The 23,937-nt window shown below is 45.9% G+C and overlaps 2 protein-coding genes across 3 annotated transcripts in view; both read right to left on the reverse strand.

Annotated features, from left to right (window-relative positions):
- The window catches only part of LOC108385249 (zinc finger protein 28 homolog), a 43,648-nt gene extending 38,778 nt beyond the window's left edge, over positions 1–4,870 (reverse strand). Inside the window, exons 1-2 of the mRNA XM_037026059.2 lie at positions 4,736–4,870; positions 3,385–3,475 (exon numbers count right to left, since the gene is read on the reverse strand). Of these exons, the coding sequence (XP_036881954.2) occupies positions 3,385–3,417 (33 nt within the window). The 5' untranslated portion in view covers positions 3,418–3,475; positions 4,736–4,870. The remainder of the gene's footprint in view (positions 1–3,384; positions 3,476–4,735) is intronic.
- ZNF582 (zinc finger protein 582) overlaps positions 1–23,937 on the reverse strand; it is a 136,508-nt gene that overhangs the window by 73,326 nt on the left and 39,245 nt on the right. Inside the window, exon 8 of one of the 2 annotated variants that reach the window (XR_012126938.1) lies at positions 14,479–14,496. The exons of the other annotated variant lie outside the window; for it this stretch is intronic. The gene's annotated coding sequence lies outside the window, so the exon portion shown is untranslated. Of the gene's footprint in view, positions 1–14,478; positions 14,497–23,937 lie in introns of those variants that run through there. 2 annotated transcript variants of the gene reach the window in all.

Genomic DNA, 23,937 nt, shown 5'->3' on the forward strand with positions numbered 1-23,937 from the left:
GAGAGCAAGAGCCCTCACAAAATCGAGGGTTTCAGTGCATACTGATAATTGACTAAATCACTGGCCATTCACTGATTCAACCTCCAGCCCCTGCCCTTGGGTGGGCTCCCAGTCTCTCATTAACATGACAAGATACCCACTTCACCTTTAAGAACCTGTCAAGAACTGTGGATGAAGACCAAATATACCTGGGAAATATGTATTTCTTATGACTTATTGTATCATCTACCCAAGAGAAATGAAGTCATATAACCAAAGACTACTTTTCACTATTTGACGTACATTAACTTATTTACTTATGACTATTTTCTCCCTCTAGAAGGGCTCTCCACAAGGGCAGAGCCTTTGTTTTGTTCCTTGCTGCGTCCCCAGAATCTAAAATAACACCTGGCACGTACAAGGCCCTGAAAAAGTATTTGCTGAATGAATATATTTCTTATAACTCATTATATCACAGTGTATATCTGGAGTGTTGCAGTTGTTATCATCCACAGTGGCAGGTTAGTAGACAGTAACTAAAACGAAAATAATCAAGGAAAAGTGTTCCATTCCAAACATATGCAGGAATATGTAGTTAAATAAGGTAACACTGTGGAGATCTCCAACTTACTCCCACAGGACAAATGAGAGGGGAAAAGTCCCCATAGCATGCTAATCGGTTCCTGTGACTTCAGATACAATTTCAGTCACAACACACACAAACTCTCTAAGTTCTGTATCTGGAAAATTACATTAGGTGATTCATAAAGTGCTTCTAATGCTGAGAAAGAGATGCCTGAAATTCATGTAACTCCTTTTTAATATCTCATGGACTCTGACAGCGTCAGAGGAAGGGGGAAACTTTTTTTTTTTGGAATCATCAATATACAATTACATGACCGACATTGTGGTTACTAGATTCTCCCCATTTTCAAGTCCCCACCACATACGTTATTACAGTCAGTGCCCATCAGTGTAGTAAGAGGCTATAGAGTCACTACTTCTCTTCTCTGTGCTATACCGCCTTCCCCGTGCCCCACCCCTATATTATGTGTGCTAATGGTAATGCCCTTCCCACCCATCCTCCCCAGTCCCTTTCCCTTTGGTAACTGTTAGTGCATTCTTGGGTTCTGTGAGTCTGCTGCTGTTTTGTGCTTTCAGTTTTTGCTTTGTTCTTATGCTCCACAGATGAGTGAAATCATTTGGTACTTGTCTCTCTCCGCCTGGCTTATTTCACTGAGCATAATACCCTCTAGCTCCACCCATGTGGTTGTAAACGGTAGGATTTGCCCTCTTCTTATGGCTGAGTAATATTCCATGGTGTATATGTACCACATCTTCTTTATCCATTCATCTACTGATGGACACTTAGGTTGCTTCTATTTCTGGCTATTGTAAATAGTGCTGCAATAAACATAGGGGTGCATATGTCTTTTTCAAACTGGGCTCCTGCATTCTTAGGGTAAACTCCTAGGAGTGGAATTCCTGGATCAAATGGTATTTCTATTTTTAGCTTTTTGAGGAACCTCCATACTGCTTTCCACAATGGTTGAACTAGTTTACATTCCCACCAGCAGTGCAGGAAGGAGGGTTCCCTTTTCTCCGCATCCTTGCCAGCATTTGTTGTTCCTAGTCTTTTCTATGTTGGCCATCTAACTGGTGTGAGGTGATATCTCATTATGGTTTTAATTTGCATTTCCCTGATAATTAGCGATGCAGAGCATCTTTTCATGTGCCTGTTGGCCATCTGAATTTCTTCTTTGGAGAAGTGTCTGTTCATATCCTCTGTCCATTTTTTAATAGGGTTATTTGCTTTTTGGGTGTTGAGACGTCTGAGTTCTTTATATATTTTGGATGTTAACCCCTTGTTGGATATGTCATTTACAAATATATTCTCCCATACTGTAAGATGCCTTTTTGTTCTGCTGATGGTGTCCTTTGCTGTACAGAAGCTTTTTAGCATGATGTAGTCCCATTTGTTCATTCTTGATTTTGTTTCCCTTGCCTGAGGAGATGCATTCAGGAAAAAAGTTGCTCATGTTTATATTCAAGAGATTTTTGCCTATGTTGTCTTCTAAGAGTTTTATGGTTTCATGACTTACATTCAAGTCTTTGATCCACTTTGAGTTTACTTTTGTGTGTGGGGTTAGACAATAATCCAGTTTCATTCTCTTGTATGCAGCTGTCCGGTTTTGCCAAAACCAGTTGTTGAAGAGAGTTTTAAAATTAATTTAATATGTGATTTTCAATATAAAATTCCATAATTAAATGGATTAAGTATTAATAAGTAGACATTTGATTCTCATCTATATAATGAAAGTATGTTTTCCATTTAGAAAAAAATTGGGGCTGGAGAACTTATTGAGAAAATTAAGGGTTCCCTTTACATTCAGGGTTTCTTAGGCAAATGATATATTTTTAAATTATAAGATTAAAAACAGATATAGTAGTAAATAAAGTAAAACTAAATGTAGTCCAGCAATGGAGCCAAATATATACAGGAACTTAGTGTAAGATACAGGTGGCATTCCAAATGAATGCAAAAGAATTCAGTAAGTGCTACTGAGTCAACTGGTTTAAAAAAAAAGAACTCTTGCCTTATTTATAAGTTAAATTTAATGTAAAAATTAATGTAATTTTGAGCTTTATCCTCATAGAAAAACCATAAAAATGAAGACTAAACTTAGAAAACTGAACCGTGAAGGGAAAAACAAATCTTTTAGAAGAAAAATAAGAAAATATCTTCATGTCCTAGGGGTAGACAATGATTTCTTAAACAGGACACAAATAACACTGGCTATGAAAAGAAGAAAGTTTCTAGCCCTGAGAAGAAAGACTAGCCCTGAATGAAATATGAGAAGCTGAGAGTAGTTACTGCCTCTCACAAGAAGAACTGAGAGGCATGAGGGAGGTTTTGTGTCTTGAATTTTTATATAATGTGCGTATCATTATATAAGTGCATATATCACCTAATTTTTTAAATTCGCAAACATTAAGTAGGATACGATTTTTTAGGTGAACAAATAAGGCTGAGAATTCACACATAAAGAAAAACCTTTACAAAGTGAAGTTTATCATTAGAGATCTGGGCGCAGAGGATGATTTCCGGTGCACTGTCAGAGCAGGAGACGGCCACCAGGTGCACATGTATCTTGGAACCCGACGCACTGTCACCAAGACACCTCTATTCCATATATATTTTCACAAGTGTCAACACTGAACTAATGGAGGGGGAAGAGGGGGCTCAGGGCCTCATCATCACTGTTAAGGACAGCACCCTCCGGGGGAACTGGGAACCAGGCCCTTGCACAACACGTTAACCAGGGAACTTTCAAAAGAACAGAAGCGTTACTAGGTCCTGAACAGTAGGACCGCCGTTCATGGGGAAGGAAGGCCATCACTAACCCCCGGTGTGGCTTTCACCAGTCGCACAGTCATTTTCACATCCTCTCCTGGCTGCGCCCTCGCAGAATGGCAGTGTCCCGGGAGGGTGCGGCTGGAGGGAGAGAAAGGAGAGTGAGAAGGGGCCTTCTCTGTACCCCCAGAATCACCAGCCAAAAGATTCTCTTTCCTTCTTCCTCCCAGCTTTCTGGGGTTCCACTGCCCACAGAACTGGGAGATTATGGGCAATTTATGGCTGTTGACGGGTAGAACAGGTAAAGTCCACTTCTCTTAAATTAAAACTTACCTTCCTATCTATTCTGGGGTCTTACTCTGAATACAAATCTTGCGATATCCTACATACTCGGCAGATTATACTCTCTCACTTAATTTTAAACATAGTCCTGTGAAACAGTTATTTTGTCCACTTTATAGGGTAAACTGCCCCTTCTTATGTCTCTGCTTCATGCTGTGACGGTCTAGTTTGGAATTCTGACTCCTAAATGCCACCAGCGGCCAGGGTTACCCCCCCAGCTCCACCCAAAGCCCCAGGGGCTCGCCGTCCTTGCACCCGGGGTAGTGGATTCAGCCGTGCCGCCTTCCCTCTCACCTCTGTCCACAGCCCTCGGGTTCCCCTCTGTCCTGTCGCCCGTAAGGGTACCTCTGGCTCCAGTCACATCTCCAGTCACCCCAGCACTTGCTTCTTACAGAAGCTCTTGGACTGGGAGCAGGAAATTCTACTCCAGGATTCTTATCTCGACAACACGTCCACACCAGTTACACGGGGCCAGTTACAAGCACACAGGCGACACACAAACACTGACACAAGGTCTCACACACCTCCTGATCACACAGGACGCAAGCACCCAAAGGCAGGCACGTCACAGGCAGCCACACACACCACGGCCGCCGAGGCCACGGGGACAAACACACACGGTGAGGCGCAAACACCACATGCCCTGAGCCTCACTCCCTCAGACACGCACGGCCCACGGGCCCTCGTCACCCACCTGCACACCCCACAGCCTCAGAGACGCTGCCACTGCAGGCCTTCCGGGGACGATCCGTGGTTCGGCGCCTCCCACCCACACTGGCCGCACACAGGCCCCCAGGAGGTGTCCTCTCCCCCGCGCACAAACGTGAAGGGCTCTCACACCCCACTCCGCCCGACACGTTCGCAACGGTCTCCATCCGAGACACGATTTCCCACGCGGATGCACAAACACCGTGCTCTCTCTGTGCCGACACACCCACGCCAGTCCCACACGCTCACTGGTCCCTCTTACCCACCCCAGATGCTCTGCTGTCTCTTACACACACACGCCGGTCTGCCGGCTGCCGGCGCCTCACGCCCGCGGAGCCCGCGCACACCCACCTCGGACCCTGGTCCCGCCCTGAGGCTGGCACCGCCCGAGCGGCAGCCTCGGAACTCCGCCCTGCCGGCCGCCGGAGGCGCGCCGCGCCGGCTTCTGGGAAATGTAGTCGGCTCGGAGACGACGGCGCGGCAGCGCCCGGGCTGGGGCCGCTCACAAGCCAGGGACCCTCGGGCTTCGGTTCCGGGCCACGCGGAACAACCCACCGGCCTCCGCCCGGAAGCCACTGCGCTCACCCGAAAGCCTTCGGGGATCGACTCCCGGATTCCGAGTGCGCAGGCGCCGCATCTCCAGGATGGGCGGGGTTGGCGGAGCCCGACGCGAGGGGCGGGGACGGGGCGGGGCGTGTCCTCGGTGGTTGACGCCGGAAGCATTGTAGTGTCCGAGACGCGCGCCTACGTTTGAACGTGCTTTTGCTCGAAGGGCGTGGCCCGGGGCTACAGGGGCTGGCGGGGCGGGGCGAGTGTGCGCAGGCGCATAGAATGAAGCACACCCGGCCCCAGCCCCACACACCCCTTCCGTTGCCTGGAGCCCAGAAGCGTCCCTGGTTACCAGGCGGGATGTGCAGAGAAGAGCGCCGCCCGCGGCCCCTGTGCGCGGCTTTGTGAGAAGACGCTGCCGGGTCCGTGTGGCGGTGGTGCCGCTCGGACCGCGCTCCACTGGAGCGGTCCGTGGGAGCGTGGTTTTCTTTCCAAGCTCAGTTTTGCGACGGTAAGAATCCCGGCTGGGAACCGCACTGCGTTCCACCACCTGTGTGACAACAGCAAATTAGTGAATTTTTCACCTGCACAGGACGAATGCCATTGTTATCACGGCTCAGAGGCAGTGAATGAGACGACGTCCCTGCAACCGGATGCTGGGATTGACCCCCCTTCTGCCCCTGACCAGAGGGGAAATGGCCCCTGTTTGGGACGAAGAAAACTAGAACTGGTACCTGCATTAGAAATGGAAGGAACCAAGGACGAGCTTGACAGCAGAAGGGGAAACGACACAATTCCCCGCCCTGTTAGATCCTTTAAGTGGAAGGTGACAGGTCACAAATAAATGAGTAAAATAAATAGTTTATCGAACGGTGTGAAAGGCTATGGGGAAACAGAAAGCAGGGAGGACTAGAGAGTACACGGGATTAGAATGTTTATTGTCAAAAAGTGAGCAAGAGACTAAGAGAAGAGGAATGATATTCGTCCATAATCCCACAACTCAGAACACCTGCTAACACAATGAACACTTCTGGCTTGTAGCTTAGCATATATTTTTACTTCACACCTGGGTGGAGATTTATATTCACAGTTTAGAAAATAGAAGTATATGGTACATGATTTTTGTAACATTTTTCTCTGCTATATAGAGCAAACATATTTCCACATCATGAAACATTCCTCTTTGGTCCAATTTTTAATGATTGCAATGTTAAAATTATTGTTTGCCAAAACTGGAGAGCTACATGTAAGAGAATGAAACTGGATTATTGTTTAACCCCATACACAAAAGTAAACTCAAAATGGTTCAAAGACCTGTGTGTTAGTCATAAAATCATAAAACCAAGGAAACATAGGCAAAAATCTCTTGAATATAAACATGAGCAACTTTTTCCTGGGCAAGGAAAACAAAACCAAAAATGAACAAATGGCACTACATCAAGCTAAAAAGCTTCTGTACAGCAAAGGACACCATCAGCAGAACAAAAAGGCATCTTACAGTACAGTATGGGAGAATATATTTGTAAATGACATATCCAACAAGTGGTTAACATCCGAAATATATAAAGAACTCACACGTCTCAACACCCAAAAAGCAAATAACCCTATTAAAAAATGGACAGAGGATATGAACAGACACTTCTCCAAAGAAGAAATTCAGATGGCCAACAAGGCACATGAAAAGATACTCTGCATCTATCAGGGAAATGCAAATTAAAACCATAATGAGATATCACCTCACACCAGTTAGATGGCCAACATAGAAAAGACTAGGAACAACAAATGCTGGCAAGGATGCGGAGAAAAGGGAACCCTCCTTCCTACACTGCTGGTGGGAATGTAAACTAGTTCAACCATTGTGGAAAGCAGTATGGAGGTTCCTCAAAAAGCTAAAAATAGAAATACCATTTGATCCAGGAATTCCACTCCTAGGAATTTACTCAAAGAAAACAAGTTTTCAGATTCAAAAAGACACTTGCACCCCTGTTTATCGCAGCACTATTTACAATAGCCAAGAAAGGGAAGCAACCTGTCTATAAGTAGATGAATGGATAAAGATGTGGTACATGTACACAATGGAATGTTATTCAGCCATAAGAAGGAAAATCCTACCATTTTCAACAACGTGGATGGAGCTGGAGGGTATTACGCTCAGTGAAATAAGCCAGGTGGAGAAAGACAAATACCAAATGATTTCCCTCATTTGTGGAGTATAACAATGAAGCAAAACTGAAGGAACAAAACAGCAGCAGACTTACAGACTCCAAGAAGGGACTAGTGGTTACCAAAGGGGAGGGGTGGGGGGGATGGGGAGGGAGGGACAAGGGGATTGAGGGGTATTATGATTAGTACACATGGTGTAGGGGGATCATGGGGAAGACAGTAGCACAGAGAAGACAAGTTGTGACTCTGGCATCTTACTACACTGATGGACAGTGACTGCAATAGGGTATGGGGGAGTACTTGATAATATGGGTGAGTGTAGCAACCACATTGTGTTTCATGTGAAACCTTCATAAGAGTGTATATCAATGATACCCTAATAAAAAAAGTAGGAAAAAATAAATAAAAATGAAATTGATATCCACAAGTAATTTAAACAAACTGCTGTTATTGGACTCCAAATCCTTAATACTGAGCAAATTCTTAACATGCCTCTGTATTTCATGTCTTGGCCAACTTCCCCTCCTGTTGGTACAGTGAGGAAACCTGGTGAGCAAGTGACATTCACTTCTGGGGTCAGAGTTGCTTAGATGTGTAAGGATGTATGAACCACAGAGGATTGCGTACCGGCATTTGTGCCTGGAGGACTTTAGAAAACATTTGAGTTGGAGAATGTTATATTCTCCTTGTGGGCAAAATTTCAGTATTTCCAGAATATCTCGCCTGGCCTTAGTGCATCTCTGTATCAATAGTTGCTTCCCAGGGGTGGAGAGTAATCCATCTCCAGATCAACAGGTGTTTCCAAGGGTTGGGTAAGCGAGGGTATAACTGGACTGGAGAAGTTTGGTGGGGCCCCTTTTTACACCAGGTTGTGAGAGACACAGGTGAGCAGTAGTGGACAACTGCTTGTAAGCAATAAACAGGTTTCTCCCACTTTATTTCTCCCTTTGACTGATTTTGACTTCAAAGGTGATTTGCCCTCGGCTGGGAGTTACCTCCCCCTCAGTTATACTCCTGCCCCAGTTATTTCGGCTACCCTCCCAGAGTCTCTGGCATCTTCCACTGAGAATATCTGGGCCAGTTCTCCTGCAGATAGCAAATACTGACTCTGCACAAAATATGAAAAACAGATACCTAAAAGCACCAGACAGTGATCAAAAGAGAAAAGTGAAGAAATAATAGCCAACATTTTCTCAGTTTGGTGAAAAATTACACATTCAGAAAGCTCACTGAAATCCAAGCAGGATAAAAACAGTGAAAACCATATTGAGGGACATTCTAGGCAAACTGCTGATATAGATAAAGAGGAAATTTTGACAGCAGATAGAGAAAAATGACACATCACCTACAAGGAAAGCACTATATGAATTACTGTTAACTTATCAGAAGTGATGGAGGTCAGTGGGATGACATCTTGTGATACACATGAATCATTCGTGTGACCAAGTATGTATTTCCCAGGTATATTTGGTCTTCATCCAGTTCCGGAAAACACTGCAGTCTTAAAGATGAAATGGCTGTTTTGTCATGGTAATGAGAGACCTTTGGACCCCTGCCCAGGGGTGGGGCTGGAGGCTGAATCAGCCAATGGCCCATGATTTAGTCAATCAAGGCTGTGCAATGAAGCCCTCACAGAAGACCCTGAGAAAGACTTAGGGTCTCTTGCATCCGGCTTCTCCGTCTGAGAGGGAGCTTCCATGCTTGGAGAGCCAGGCCCCAAGTTCCACGGGGAGAGAAGCTCCTTTATTGGGACCCTGCCCTGTGTCTCTCTTCATCTGGCTGTTAACTTGTATCCCTTATGGTGTTCTTTATTAAACTGGTGAATGTTAAGTGGTTTCCAGAGTTCTGTGAGCCACTCTAGCAAATTAATTGAACCTGAGGAGGAGGTTGTGGGAACCTCCACGCTGTAGCGGGCAGGTCAGAAGCACAGGGAACGGCCTGGGGCTTGCGACTCGTGTCTGGAGTGGAGCGTGGAGGGCAGCCTTTTGGACGGAGCCCTTCACCTTATACTACTATCACTGCTGTGCATAATATTGTTGTTCATATATATAAAGAACTCACCCTCGCACATCTTTAAAGTGCTGAAACAAAGGAAAAACCAACCATCAACCCAGAATCCTGTACCAACGAAGTGAAAGCATTTTCAGATAAAAAACAAGAGAATTCATCATGAACACACCTGCCCCCCTGACAAAATATGCTAAATACGTCCTTTAGGCTGCTGTGAAATAGTATCAGGTGAAGCCAGAGAGCCTCAGGAAAGAAGGATGACGATCTGAAATCAGATGCGAGTAAAGGCGCATAATCTCTTGGCGGCGGCTGCATCCCCGACATGCATGTGTTAAACTCCTTGGGTTTGCCTGTTAGGGAAAAGGAAAAAAAAATGCCCACATTCAACTGATAGGATTTAAGCAATGTTTGCAATGGGGATTGAATGTTGAGTGAGCTTGATTCACGTGTAATGAGAAAACAGCACCATCTAGCATAATGTCTGTAAGATAAATTTTAGCTGAAATAAGCAGGCGAAGAGAGGCAACAAAGGGCCAGGCAGTTTATTTGGGTGCCTCTCAGGCCAGGGGAGACACGCCCGGTCAGGGAGGTGGGGGCTTATAAGGGGCTAGGAGGGGAGGAGCGGGCAAGCGATCCTAGGGGGCGTGGAGAGGTATGATTGGCTAAAGGTGACATGATAGACAACTAGAAACTTTTCCTTCCAAGAGGGAGGAGGCTGACATCCGGGTCCCAGTTGGCACATCAGGATGGAATTCGGGGAGAGCTGCCCCCTTTCCATATAAGGCACGGACTTTGGGGTCTGGTCTGTTCTCCCCCTATGGCATCTCTGTTCTGTTTGCATGTCCTTGTTTTTCCTTCCTCCAACCTAACAATGTCCTGTCACCATGTTTCGTGATGGCCACTGTCCTTGTGTCTGACATTAGGTTACGTACGTTATAAAGGAAAGCCATAGGCCCAAGAGCCCAGGCCGGGCCAGGTCACCAAACCAGAGCTTTACGCCCCGCCTCCTTGCAGTTTTCAGTTAAGCCTCCCGCCTCCCGCCTCCTCCCTCCCCGCCCCGCTCCCCCTACCCCCCAAGCTGTGGTCTTAGTCGATCAGGAATTTTCTGGCCAGCACCAATAAAGTGATCTGTCACACGAGCCCTCTCCATCTCCCCAAAAGAAGATGAGGTGATCTGCATAAGACCCCACTCTTCCTCCTCGTGGGGGGTGACCTGGCCTGAAACAATTCCTTCTTTTTCTTTGCTAATAACTGTTTGCCCCACCCTCACGTCTATAAAAACCTTACATTTTGTACAATTCCTCGGAGCATTTGTCTGCTTGCTAGATGGGATGCGGCTGGTATTACCTAACTCTCTTGCTAAAAATGCATGCTCCGTGGAGGGACTTGTTTTTCTTGTTTGTTTTATTTCTGTTTAGTTCCTTCTGTTTAGAATAGGATACCCACAGTGGGTACTAAATTGATACTGAATGGGCGAAATTTAAAAAATTGATGTGTTCTGTGCCTGTCCTGTAAATGCCCATAAAGGACCACAGGAGTCTTGTCTCATTCCAAGATTGCTCCATTAAGAATGAGGCGATCCCTGTCCCTTTCCGGTGATTTAATGAAAACAGTATGAGAGAAAGAAAAACCCATTTAAATAAAACACAAGACGTTTGCTGAGCGTTGTTTGTTTCGCAGTGCAGCAGCGCCCCCTGCCGGACAGAGGCCCAAGTACACAGCTCTGTCCGCTGGAAGGTGCAAATTATCGCTTGGAGGCCTGGGAGTCTCCCCCCACACGGCCATTGCAAGTCGACTTTGAACGATTAGCAAGGGACGCAACAAACTCTGCTGGCCAAGTGAATGCAGTATATTCAGGGGTGTAGCCGATCGGGGTCCTCATGAAGCAGACCTAGAGAGCTCCCTCACCGCTGCCACGGTGCGGTCACGGAGATGCTGTCTGCGAGCCAGGACGAGTCCTCACTAAACGCGGAATCCACCAGCACCCTGATCCTGCGTCTCCCACCCTCCGGAATTGTAAGTAAGTGTCTGTTGTTGGAGCCCCGCAGCGGCAGTACTGCTGTTCCCGCAGCCCCAGCTGACGACCACAGCTGCCAGGCGCCCTGCGGCCCCCACTGCCAGCAGCGGCTGGACGCTGCCCCACCAGCTCGTGCGGTACTGGCAGCAATCTTTCCTGAGGTGTAAGAGGTACACCCAGAGCTGGGCGTGAGTGGGTCCAGAGGGTGCAGGAAAGCTGCACACACGAGTGGCCTGACCGCCGCACCACGCGCTGTGGATGTGCCGAAGCTGCTCCCTCAGCGCCTCCTGCGTGATGGAGGAAAGCAACCCAAGGCTGGGGCACAGATGGGTCACTTCGGCAGGAGAGAGCGTGTCCTGCAGCTCTGCTCAGGGCCAGCCCTGAGGGTCCGCGGGGAAAGGAGGCCCCCCACTGGGCCCACGGAGGATGCGCACCTGGCCACTCTCATCGTGTGGAGAGCCAAGCGTGTGAGCTAACAGTGTCCATGACTCGTGAGCGGTGGCAAGTGGCTCAGTGGTTGGTCAGGGGCCTGGGAAGGTGAGGATTACAGGACGGAGGGCGGCCAGGTCTGAGGAGGAGGCCCAGAACGTGGGATCTCTGTATTACATACAAACGTCCTCCTGAGCAGCCGTGGTGGACGGAGCACCGAACCACCAGGTGGGGAGGAAGATCCTGCCCTCTGCCTGGTTCCCTGACGCGCCTGCTCGTGGATTTCTTGCTTCCTCCTGTCACCCAGGGCTTTTTGTTTTGTTCTAACAGGAAGGCTACATTGGGCTTAGAAACAGAAATGCCTGTGCAAAGAAAAGGAGAGGACAATAGGCCCCACTGTCATTATCCAGGGCTCAGCCCTGCCGCCACAGAAACTGGGATAAACACACTTAAGACAAGGGCACAGTGAAGTTTAAAGGTTTTCGGAAGGATGGGAAAGAACAAGTTGCCCATTTCTCACATGGGGCATGAGACAAAAAAGTACAAAAAGGCCGCTGTAGCTCCTCAGGTTTCCAACAGGAGGAAGGGCCCCTGGGACACAGGTGCTGAATTAAGGGCTTGGTGCACTTACCCAGCCTGACCAGGTTCTAGTAATTCCGCGACATCACAGCTGTGTACAGTTTTCTCTGAGCAGGATTCAGGAATCGCCACTCTTCTTGGGAGAAGCCGACGGCCACATCTTGGAATGCCACTGGTCGCTGAAATGGTAAACATTTTCTTACTCACAAGGCCTTGGGGAGAAGGGTAAGGTCTTGGCTGAAAGAAAACGTATGTCGTACAGGCATTGTGGTGTGGACTGCAGGAGCCAGGGGTTTTTTGCTACATGTATGTACACATGTATACAGCGAAAACCAGCTCTCGGGACACAGGGTGTGCTATATTATCCACCAGAAAAGACTCGTTTGGGGATTAAGGATTTTGTCCTTTTGTCAGTGTATGTTATAATTTTCTAGAGTATTACAAAATGTTTGTTTCAATTTATGTGTATGTAGCACTTAATAATGTAGATAACTATCGAATCACTGTGTTGTACACTTGAAACCAATAAAATACGGTATGTCAACTATGCTTCAATTTTAAAAATGTATTTTCAAGAACAATAAAATATATTTCATAGTTCAAAAAACATTTGTGTCTGTAAAATGGAAGCTCTTCTCCAACTAGTAAGGAAAAAAAATCTCAGTTCTCTTCAAACTCATCGTGGGACATGGGGTCAGAGCTTGGGGCACTCGCCCCCAGCGTCACAGGGGTCTCACTGCACTGCATGAGGCGGTTTTCATTTCCTGACCCTTTGCTGACTCTGTCTCCCAGGGTGTGTCACCTACACTGGCCCCGTAACGCCCGCGGGACGTGCCGTCTGGAGGCCCAGGGCTCGTTCTCTCCTTGGTGGGGGCCTCTCTTGAAGAACAGAGGCCAGTGAGGGCAGAGCTGAGGAGGAACTATCGCAGGACCCCCGCCGCCTGCAGCTGTCCTCTCCCGTCTACGCCCTCCCCCGGGTAAAACACCAACCAAGCCCAGTGTCACATCGCACCTTTTTAAGAGCACGGCTGGTTCTTGAAGTCGTGAGCGATGCTGCGGTGCTGTCCCCGGCGCCCGCGCCTCCCAAGGGTCGCTGTCGGTGGTGACCGCCGCAAACTCTGCTGTCGGTGCTCACGTGCATCAGCTTCATGCTTCCAGGGCTGAAGCGGCCATTCCTTTGTCTAAGTGTCTCTCCCGTGAAAAGGCGGAATCCCGAGAGGGCAGCTGGGGAAAGAAAAAGGGAGGAATAGGAGAAACCAGGCCTCTTTTCGCAGTTTCTAGTGTCTGTAGTTTATAAGTTTCTCTTTTCATAAAAATTTAAATAACTTTCAACACAGACTTTTTTCCTAAAGACTTTTCTACATAGGAAGAGGTGCTTGACATAAATTCTCACTTAAATATATACATATAATCAAGATATAAAAATACAGATGTGCATGTGAATATATACGTCAGGATAGGATATTCCATCTGTCCCCAGGACGGCCCAGGAGCAGTACCGCCCAAGCAGCAATGGGTGCACTCAGCCTCCACAACTTGGTCTCTAAGTGCCCTTCTCTAACGGAACAAAACCAAACAAATCCTAGGGCACCATGAAGTAGAGACTCCAGGGCTGGGTCAGGGGCGGGCAAGGTGTGACTAGAACATCTTGTGATACCAGAAAGTGAGGAAGTGCTCACAAAACAGTGGGGGTGCATCAAAACAGCCGCCAACCTGAGGGTGTGCCCAGTAACTGAACCAGGGACGACTCGAGCAAAATAAATAATTCTAATATTGGTTCACAACCCATAGAAGAAAATAATTATCCATGGTCCATTACGACATAAATAATTGAACAAATAAACAGAGAAGGGACAGCCTTTACAGCGCACCAATTAATAAATGTAGAGGACATAAGAGAAATAAATAGAAACTCAATATTAGGTAAACACAGTAATCATGGTTACAGGTGAGAATGACAATAAAATTAATGGGCAAAAATATGTTGAGACACACGACATCTGCCATCTCAGAGAATCTCCTCTCAAGATACTAATTACGAAGACTGAAATACTATCTGTACAACGGAGAACCTGTCAGCCTCACCCATGCGATCAAAGCAATCATTCAATCATTCTCAGATGACGTCAGGTGGCACCTGATATGAGGCCCTTAGGAGGCATGACCTCTGCGGTGTTCACTTCTGGAACGACTGACCTCGATCCAATCATGAGAATACATCAGACTTACCCAAGGTGAAGATCATTCTACGACGTGACGCCTAGCCCCCGCAGTGTGCTGGTCATGCGCAAGGCCGAGCTAGGGTGGCACCAGGACGGGAGGCCCCGAAGGAGACGCGCCGACCGAGGGCCGTGCGGACCGGGCCCTGGAACAAGGAAGCACAGGGGGGACCGGGCCACCGTTGAGTAAGGTCAACGGGTGAGTAACAGTATTTCATCAACACTGATTTCCTGGTTTCATGATGGTTACACAAGATGTTAACTTCAGGGCAAAGGGTATGTGGAAGTTCTGCACTGTTTCAATTTTTCTAATTTCAAAATTACTTCATAATAAAATTGTTAAAAAGGGGATATCATAGGATGTAAGACTGAGGCATAGACAGATTAAAGGACACTGAAGAGACATGACGTGTAGACGCAGCGTATGACCCTCAGCTCTCTTCTGCTGTAAGATGTGGCGGGGACAACCGACCTGGGGCTGGTGGCAGAACTGCACCGATGTGACCTCACCACGGGCATGTAAGCAGCTCACGCTGAGATACTTAGGTCAGCAACGGACTCTCAAGTGATTAAGCAAGTATGCATGTAGAGAGATGATGATATGGATGAAGCAAATGTAGTAAAAGGCCAACATTGGGTAGCTGGGTGAGAGGATAAGGAACTTTATTTTTCCTGCACCATTTTTAAAGTTTGAGGGTATGTCAAAAAGTAAAATAATAATAATAATAAACCATGGAACCCACTGAGACCTCACTGGGAAGTCTATTCAGTTTAGTGATTACCATCTGTTCAAAGTACTTTAGACAGAATTTGCTACTGTTATTTCTACCTGGTTCTATTTCCAGAGCTCACAGAGAAAAGCAATTTAAATTCCCTTTTTCCAGAGACACTCTTTCACACATCTCTGCAGTGACCTCCACTCCAGGCAAACATACACAGTTTTTTTTTATCACGTCTCATGAAACAGTTTCCAGGCCCTCCACCATCCTGAGCTCTCACCTCAGTTATATGCTCCAGTTTATTAAAATACTTCATGAAATGTTACTCCAAGAATCCAATTCAATCCTGTGATGGTGTAGTCATCACACGACACAGGCCGACTGAGCTTCAACTCTGCAAAAGGTACAATCCCTGGAATCTACCAGGTGTGGTCAGAACCCCCAGCTCCAACCCCTCCTCTATTTTTAAAAGAGATGGTAATATAAAGATAAAAAAGGTATGAATGAGAAAGAAGTCCAACCAGGTATGAAATTCTTTCACAGCAACTTTCCTTACGGAAACTAGATACACAGAATACTTCCAATCAACAAACAAGCTATCAATTTGACTTGCTAAGCTAACTTTTCTGAAGGTATACTGAATGCTCAACAGGAAAAGCACTGGACACCTGAGGCATGAATGGAAGCAGGCCTGCCCACCCAAAGCTCCCAGTGAAGCTAGACGGCAGAGCAATGAGGGTATGAACTGCTGATTTCTGGGCTGGAAAAAAATAAACCCTTGGCGGGTAAGGAATATGTCGAGGAGAGAAGGGACCTGCAGGGTAATGGCACTTTTCTCAAGGTTACTGGTCCTCGGCAGGACATTTTGAACTGTTAATAACACACAGGCCCAACGCAGTGTTACTTCTGCTGGGCCAAGTCACTGAACTGGGGCTTAATACCTAAACTTAATTTGTTTCAATCTCCCCAAGAAATGTAGTCAGTCAAGAATTTTCTGGTCAGCATCATCCACAAAATAATCTGCCACATGAGCCACCTCCATTTTCCCTAAAACAAGGTGAGGTAAGCTGCCTAAGACCCCCACTCTTCCTCCTACGGGCAGGTGACCTGGCCTGAAACAATCCCTTCTTTTCTGTTGCTAGTAACTCCCCCCGACCCTCCTGTCTATAAAAACCTTCCATTCTGTACAATTCATCAGAGCACCTCTCTATTTGCTAGAGGGATGCTGCCTGATTCGCGAAACGCTTAATAAAGCCAATTACATTGAAATTTACTAGGATAAATTTTGTTCTTTTAACAGAACCAAGTGTAAGGTAGAGACATCGTACCACATGAACAAGAGATATTGCTAATCAAAGAACTTGAGAACTAAGTAAAATAGATTTCAGCTATGACAGGTGTAGGGGCCAAGGGCAGACTGCCCCAAAAATGTGCCCTTGTGGCATGCATATTTCAGAGCTGAAAACAATCAAGGCCCAAAATACTCTGAAATTTTGACTTTCCCTACTTAACTGCATAAAAAGCATTTGGATGAATGTCACCATAGATAACTACATCACAACGAGAACAACATGTAAGGCAGACAGGGAGGGGTGCGGCTGAGCGCTACGATTCCTCTCTGACCCCCACTGCTTCCGTGTGGCTCGTCAAATATTTGTTTACAAAAATTTACTCTTTCGTATTCCTGTGAATTGTTTCTTTTCCTTTAAGTCCCAGACCCCCTGCTCACCTCTCAGGATGACATACATACCTTATCCCTGATTGTCTTTGGAATCTATATATACAGTCCCCATACGTACATAATTAAACATATTTTCTCCTGTTTATCTGTCTCCATATGTACATAATTAAACATTTCTCACCTGTTGATCCAACTGATTCTTAGATCAGCTAGAAGAACCTTAAAGGAAAATTCTTCCTCCCCAGCGTAGGCAAGTAGTAAGTCAGAAAGTCTATTGAAATTAAATCTGCTTCATTAAAAAAAAAATGAGGGTGGTATACTACTATATACACTTAAGATTTATACCTATTTTAATAAAACATTTTTTCAAAAGAAAAGACATCTGTCCCTGGGGACAGAACAATAGACACTGGCACACACAGGTCCCCACACAATAAGGACACCAGTGAGGAATTACGGTATAGTCGGTGTTAGATAGAGTAAGCCCAGGAAATGCAGGAGCCCAGATTGGTGACAGCAAGATTCAGTAGAAGACGCACGACGCCTTTATTTAAGGGCGTGGCCTCCCACACCCTAGTTTGGGGCTGGGATGAGGGGGAAATTTTCGAGAATTCGAGCGCTTATGGCTCAGCGCCCCGGGTCTCCCGCGTGCGCGAGAAAGGGAAGACGTCCCGTGGTGACCGAGTACGCATGCGTGCTGCTGCCCTTGTGGGGCGTGGCCACGTGCCCGCGGGAACCGAAGCCGCGCAGGCGCGTGGAGCAGCACGCCGCCGCTTTCCCTATGGGCGGAGGCTTCTTGGAGTAGCAGGTGCAGGCCTGGCTGTCAGATGATGCGGGTGGGGAGTGTGCTCAGTAATGGTGGGCCCGGCGGTGTGTGGGCTGTGGGGTGGCAGCGTTGGTATGTCTGGTGGCCTGTTCTGTACGTCGTGTGGTTCTCCGTGTGGTTGTGGGATTTGATCGCACAGCGAGTATTAAAGCCATCGTCACGTTTACCGATTGCATCCCGGATGGGCACCTGAGGCCTTGAAGAGGTCGTTAGGTAATTGGGAGCCAACCCTGCGCACACAACATTGTACTCCGACGTGAAATTGTATTGGGAGCTTGCTCCAGGATGTGGTTGAAATGGGTGGCAGTGGGTTGGAGATTCTGGCCTGTTCCTTCCCCTCAGCTCTGCATTCCCTGGACTGTTCTTTCTCTGGAGAGGGATCCAGCAAAGGGGGCACTAGGCATGCCAGAGGTAAGTTTGTTTTCTGCAACATCGTGTTAAGTCCTGGAAACATCTAGTCTCTCCTCAGAAAATGGGCTTGGGCAGTAGAGACTGAACAAGGGCCAGGTCCTTTCATTCCAGCGGAAGGGGGGACTCCGCTGGTCCAAATTCAGTAAGAGGAGCGGGGCTTCAATGACGGTCTTGCAAGATCAGGCAGGTGTCTGGTGGGCAGGCACACCTGGGGAGATTGGCACCAGTAATTTATCTCCTAGTGCGCAAGTCCCTCCCCTGGTTCCTCATTGGCTGAGTATTGCAGGGTTCACATTCTTTCCCGGACGTAGCCTAAGCCAGTTATATTTTTCCCTTACATTTCTTAATCTTATTGGTAGGTTTAAAAAACTCAAACAGGTATAGCCATACCCTTACCAATTCCCTCACCCCCACTCAGCCTGAGCAGCTTCCACCACGTGGCCCTTTGTTAATAACTTACTGTTAAAATGTTTAAACATCTGGTGGGAATAAATCACATTTAGGTTTTATGCTCTTTCCTAACACAGGGACCTCCATTTTCAGCATCTGTGTCCTCTACTTTGAATGTTCATTTTAAATTCAATTATTCTGAATCTCCACTGTGTAAGATACATTCTAGCCGAAATAAGCAGGCAATGAGAGGCAACAAAGGGCCAGGCAGTTTATTTGAGTGCAAATTCCTGGGTGATGTTCCCCCGTCTGGCTATCACAGGCGGGGAAGTCACACTCAGCAGGCCAGGCAGCGAGTTTCTAAAGAAGGCAGGGGGAGGCAGAGCTTAGATTTACAGCAGCACGAGGATTGGCCAGCCTGAGGCACATTTTTCAGGTTGGGAGGGGCAGCAGCTGGGGACTTCGGCACGTCATCAGTGTCTGACGTGCTTGCCCCTCCCCCCAGTGCCTTCAACCTTACATTCCAGCCTTTTGGTCGTAATGGGTGACGACTTGATCTGGCTACTTCTGGCTGACAAGGGGCATCGTGGGGGCGGGGTTCATAGCACTGTAGTTACATTGCTCTGACTGCAAATATCTTGCCTTGTTTTCTCTAGAGGCTCTTACTTTATTCTGTTTAAGCTTATGGTCTCTGTCTCGTTTTCTCTTTTACAGATAAACTCTAGCTGCTGCCAGGGAAAAGGGGCGATGACCGCTCCAGCTGCTTCATGCTGAGAAGGGGCACAGTAAAGGGTGCAGCTAAGTTTCTATCACTGGTCAGTTGAGAGGGCCTCAGAAGGTTGGCACTTCTATTCTGGAAGGACAAACTTGATGAGATTAAGAATGCATGACTGAATATGAGAACTGGAAATATGAAGAGTCTAATTGAGAATCATAGCCAGGTATTATGGGGAAATTAAAATTCTGGATTGAGTTTACATCTCAATGACTAGTATTAGGATTTAGTATAGATAAGACTGCATTATTGAAACAATACTTTTCTCTAAAATCACCTTTATTTTTATTAGAAGTAGCTAGATTAAGAAAATAATTAACAGTTGGCTTGATTATTTGCATAAGTGCAGCAAAAAGAGCAATTGATTACACAGGCTCTTTTAAATATGCTTTGCTGGAACTTTTTGTAATGAATTTCAGATTGAATTTTTAAAGGCTTCTTGAGGCCAGACAGCCAAGCCAGACTTGCCATCAGCTTGTGCCTGCAGTACCTGTAGATTTGGGTGAATTCCTCTCTTCCTGAGGTTCCTGCACCTGCCAGGAAGTGACCTTCCTTACTCACCTGTAAGGCTGCTGGGAACCCCTGTAAGCAAGGTACCAGGTCATTTCTTCCAAGGGGCTCTGTTGGCTTTATAAAGTCAATCTTAGTTCTTTAAAGCTGTTTATATCTGAGTTTATGCATGTGTTTCTTAGGTATGACATTCTAGTCAAAACTTTGGTAGTATAACTTGTGCTTTTAATTGATCTTCTTACAAGGAAAGCAGGTTCTTATTGATCTTATGCAAATAAATATACTGCCATGAAATATAAAAATAGTCACTGAAAGTTTTTAAATTCTGGAGGGATCAGGTAGAGAGAAAGATAAATGTTTCAATTCTGCTTATAAAGGCAGTCATTTACTAAATGGTTGTCAGCTTAGGAGAAAAAGCTTAAAACACTTTATCAGCAATGTTTGAAACAAAAAGCTACAAAATTATTTTCTTTAGTATACTTAATCTTATGTAACTAATACTTGTTCTGCTGAAATCTAGTTCTTTACTAGCTTAGGAGTAATAAAACAGTGGCTATAAGTGACAAAAGACTTAAATGGCAATGGTTAAAGATATGATGAGAGTTTACTATAAGACAGTTGACATAAAGAAATTCAGATATTTCTGTAACACAAAACATTCAGTTACAAAGTTTAGCATCATTCCCTTTGACAGTGCTTTCTAGGTAATTAAGCAGGTAATTATATATCAGATAAATAAGCTAAGTTAGCTAAATACTTTCTCCAATGAGAAAAACTTCTTCTGACATGTTCTAGGGTCCCTCTGGAAAATATCAGAGTGAACTAGAGGTAAAAGTACTTTTTTGAATTTGATTTTGGGAAGCTGTTAAAAGTTTTAAGGCACTTGCTTAAATAGGATTACAGGTTGCTATGAAGCAATACTTATCTATTTAACCAGAATGACAATAAAATACCTCAAAAGCAAATAAAGAATGTTATACAGTTGTTAGCAAACTTTAGCTTTTAGTCTTTTTAATATTAAGATCTCATTTTATTAAATACTCTGACAACTCATTGAGACTTTAAGCATGAGATACTGCTTTGATAAAACAGAGAACTTTTTGCAATCTTTCAATATTAAGAGCAGACTAACAGTTAAGAAAACTTTGTCTTTTTAACTGAAAACAAAATTCTAATTTTGCTGTGTACTTGATACCGACATTCATTTGCTTTAATTTTATATAGCATGACCATATTAAATTCTTCTACAAACTTTCTTTTTACATTTAGAGTTCTCTCTCTAAATAAACAGCTGTACTTTAGAACAAAGTTACTTTCTTTTATCAAGACACCTTCTTTAGTATGCAGAAATGTTTTCTTTATTACTTTAAGTAGCTTTAATTAGAACTTAAAACCATTAGGTACCTTAAGTTTTAGTGAACTCTGAGAAGCAGGCTATTATAAACTGTTACACTAGCATTCTTTGGATTGACAAATTTATGAACATTTTATAATTTCTGTTAACTATGAGCTTTACAACACAATCTCTCACTAAGCACAAAGTATACCTTTTTAACTTAGCAAAATTTTAAGGTTTTAGGTTACTACAAAGATTTCTAGGCTGTAGATAGGTATACAGACTGTAACACACAATTAAAAAGGTGTTCACTTGCCACACTTATTTAGTTCACTCATTTGTAACAACTATGCTAGATTACTTACAAGAACTTTACTGAATATTAGACAAAGCTAAGCTTTTAAGCATTTTATTCTTAAAAGATTTAGCAGATAACATCAACTTAAATGACCTTAGGTAAACTTAGGCAGCTGACATGCCTGCCTCAGCTAAACCTAAATTAGCATTAATGCTTAACATTTTTTATCAGATTTTCTGGAAGTTTTAGAATGCCCAATTTTCACAAACATTTGTTTTTAAATCAATTTTTATTAATACTCTCTGTAGGTAGGAAAATATTTTTCATCCACACACCTAAACACACAAACATACAAACTGAGACACGACTACAGTCAGCAACACTTCTTACACAAAAACATATACACAGACAGACAAACCGATATAAAGACTTGAGTCACTGATATCTAATTGCTTTCTCTTTCTTCAGCTTCCTGTCTGTGGCTTCCGGAACCAGAGGGGGGGAGGGGAGTGTTCTGGTGGGGGAAGAGGGCGGTGAAGGCTGAAGGAGAGGGGGAGGGGGTGGTGCAGCCACCAGAAGAGGAGAGCAGGACAGCGGCATGGTTCAGAATGTAGGACTTTAAGATGGCGGCGCCATGTGTGAAGACAAAGGACTTAAAGATGGTGGTGGAGAGAAGGGGAGGGGATTGCGAGCTGAGGGAGGCGGGCGACTGAGGTCCTCCGGCAGATCTGAAAAGGAAGAAGGACTGGGCGGAGTAAGAGGCTGACAGTATTTAACTGGAGATCAGGCCAGGAGAACCTGAGTCATTGAACACAACATAAAGGTCTGGGCGGGAGCACAAAGTCCAAAAAGCCTGCACATATGGGATTTCACTCCACTTTCCACTCCAGTGGCAATAATTAATCAAGTCGGTGAGGAGGCCAAAATTGAAAGTTCCCTCAGGAGGCCACTGAGATTGGTTGTCCAAGGGATACTGAGGCCCGGCCTCAGAGCAAAGAAAAACTAGCTTCCATTTGCGAACTTCCCAGGACAAATATAGAGCAGCCAGATTAGAAATGAGACACCGCAACGGGGTCTGAGCTTCCGCTTTTGAGGGCTGGTTCTCCATGTTTGCACCACTTCTTAACTAATCCCGCTGAGAGGAGCACCCAGCATCTCAAGCACGCCAAGTCAGGGGAGATGGCCTGGGAGCCTGGGTGAGGGACATCTCCCACACTGCAGGGCCAGGGGCAGGCTGGATGCCTGCAGACGTCCTGGAGCCTGGGGTAGGGACGTCTCCCATACCGCAGGGCTAGGGGTGGGCCGGATGCCCACAGAGGGTGGGCTGGATGTCTCCACCTGGACTTACGTATGATTTCTAACGGACCAGGTGAAATGGAGTTAGGAAGAGAAGCAGACTGGGGGAAACTGAGGGACTCACTGGAAAATAGTCCATGCAGCGGAGAGCAGGCTGAGGTCCTGGATCGGGGAAGGAAGGGGTGGGGTCACTGGTGGCCGGTCGGGGACCCACATTCATGCTCTTTCCCGGGTTTCAGCACCAAATGTAAGATAAATCCTAGCGGAAATAAGCAGGTGACGAGAGGCCACAAAGGGCCAGGCAGTTTATTTAAGTGCCATTCCCAGGTGATGTTCCCCCGTCTGGCTATCACAGGCCAGGGAAGTTACACTCAGCAGGGCAGGCAGCCAGTTTTTAAAGAAGGTAGTGGGAGGCAGAGCTTAGATTTACAGCAGCGCCAGGATTGGCTAGCCTGAGGCACATTTTTCAGGTTGGGAGAAGGCAGCAGCCGGGGACTTTGGCACGTCATCAGTGTCTGACGTGCTCACTCTCCACCCCCCACTGCCTTCAACCTTACACACTGTGACCAATCTTCTAAGCACTCTTTGATGTCAAAAGATGTTTCCCCAGAGGAAAAGATAAGAGCTTTTGTCACAGGCTAATGCCCAGGAGCAGTGCCTGTGCAGAGGAACCAAGAAAGCCTGCGAGTTACCCTTGGACTCATCCTAGTAAAAGCCCTGCCCTGTGGGGGCTGTAATACAAACAAACTTAGGATGTATCAAAATGCATAGTCAGCCAGTGTGCATGCGCCAACTTTACCTCATCACTGCCTGTAAATGACAAAACTCCTCTTTCAAATATTCAACTACCTCACCCAGAATAAAGGAAACATGCTTTCCCTTGCTCAAGGAGCTGTGGCTTTGAAAGCGATTCACTGTGCTCTTATTTGGGGCAAATAAAATTTACTGCATGACAACTGCTTCTGGGGAAGGCTTTAGATTTCAACTTAGCAAAAAGCAAAGTAACGCCATGTCAGAAACACTTTTTTTCTGGAGACTGTCATCTTGAAGTAGACGTGAATTTCAGTCGTTTTTGACCGCTTGTGACAGAAAAAGTACGACAGAAAATGCGCTTGGTTGGTTCAGTTCCAGTAAGGGCACAATCTGCCTTTGGAGAATCTGGGGAAGAACGAGGCTGGCATTGCGGGGATGAAGTCCAGGTGATCAGGACCAGGACGTTCCCTAGCACACCAGTAAAAGACAAAGCCTAGGATCCCGGGATTCAGTCTGAGGTTGGACAGCCTCAGCAGGAGTTCAGGCTCACTCCGTGGAATTCCGGGAAGAGGCTTACACCGCAAAGACGACT

The sequence above is a fragment of the Manis javanica genome, chromosome 17 (genome assembly GCF_040802235.1).
Source record: "Manis javanica isolate MJ-LG chromosome 17, MJ_LKY, whole genome shotgun sequence".
Classification (NCBI taxonomy): Eukaryota; Metazoa; Chordata; class Mammalia; order Pholidota; family Manidae; genus Manis; species Manis javanica.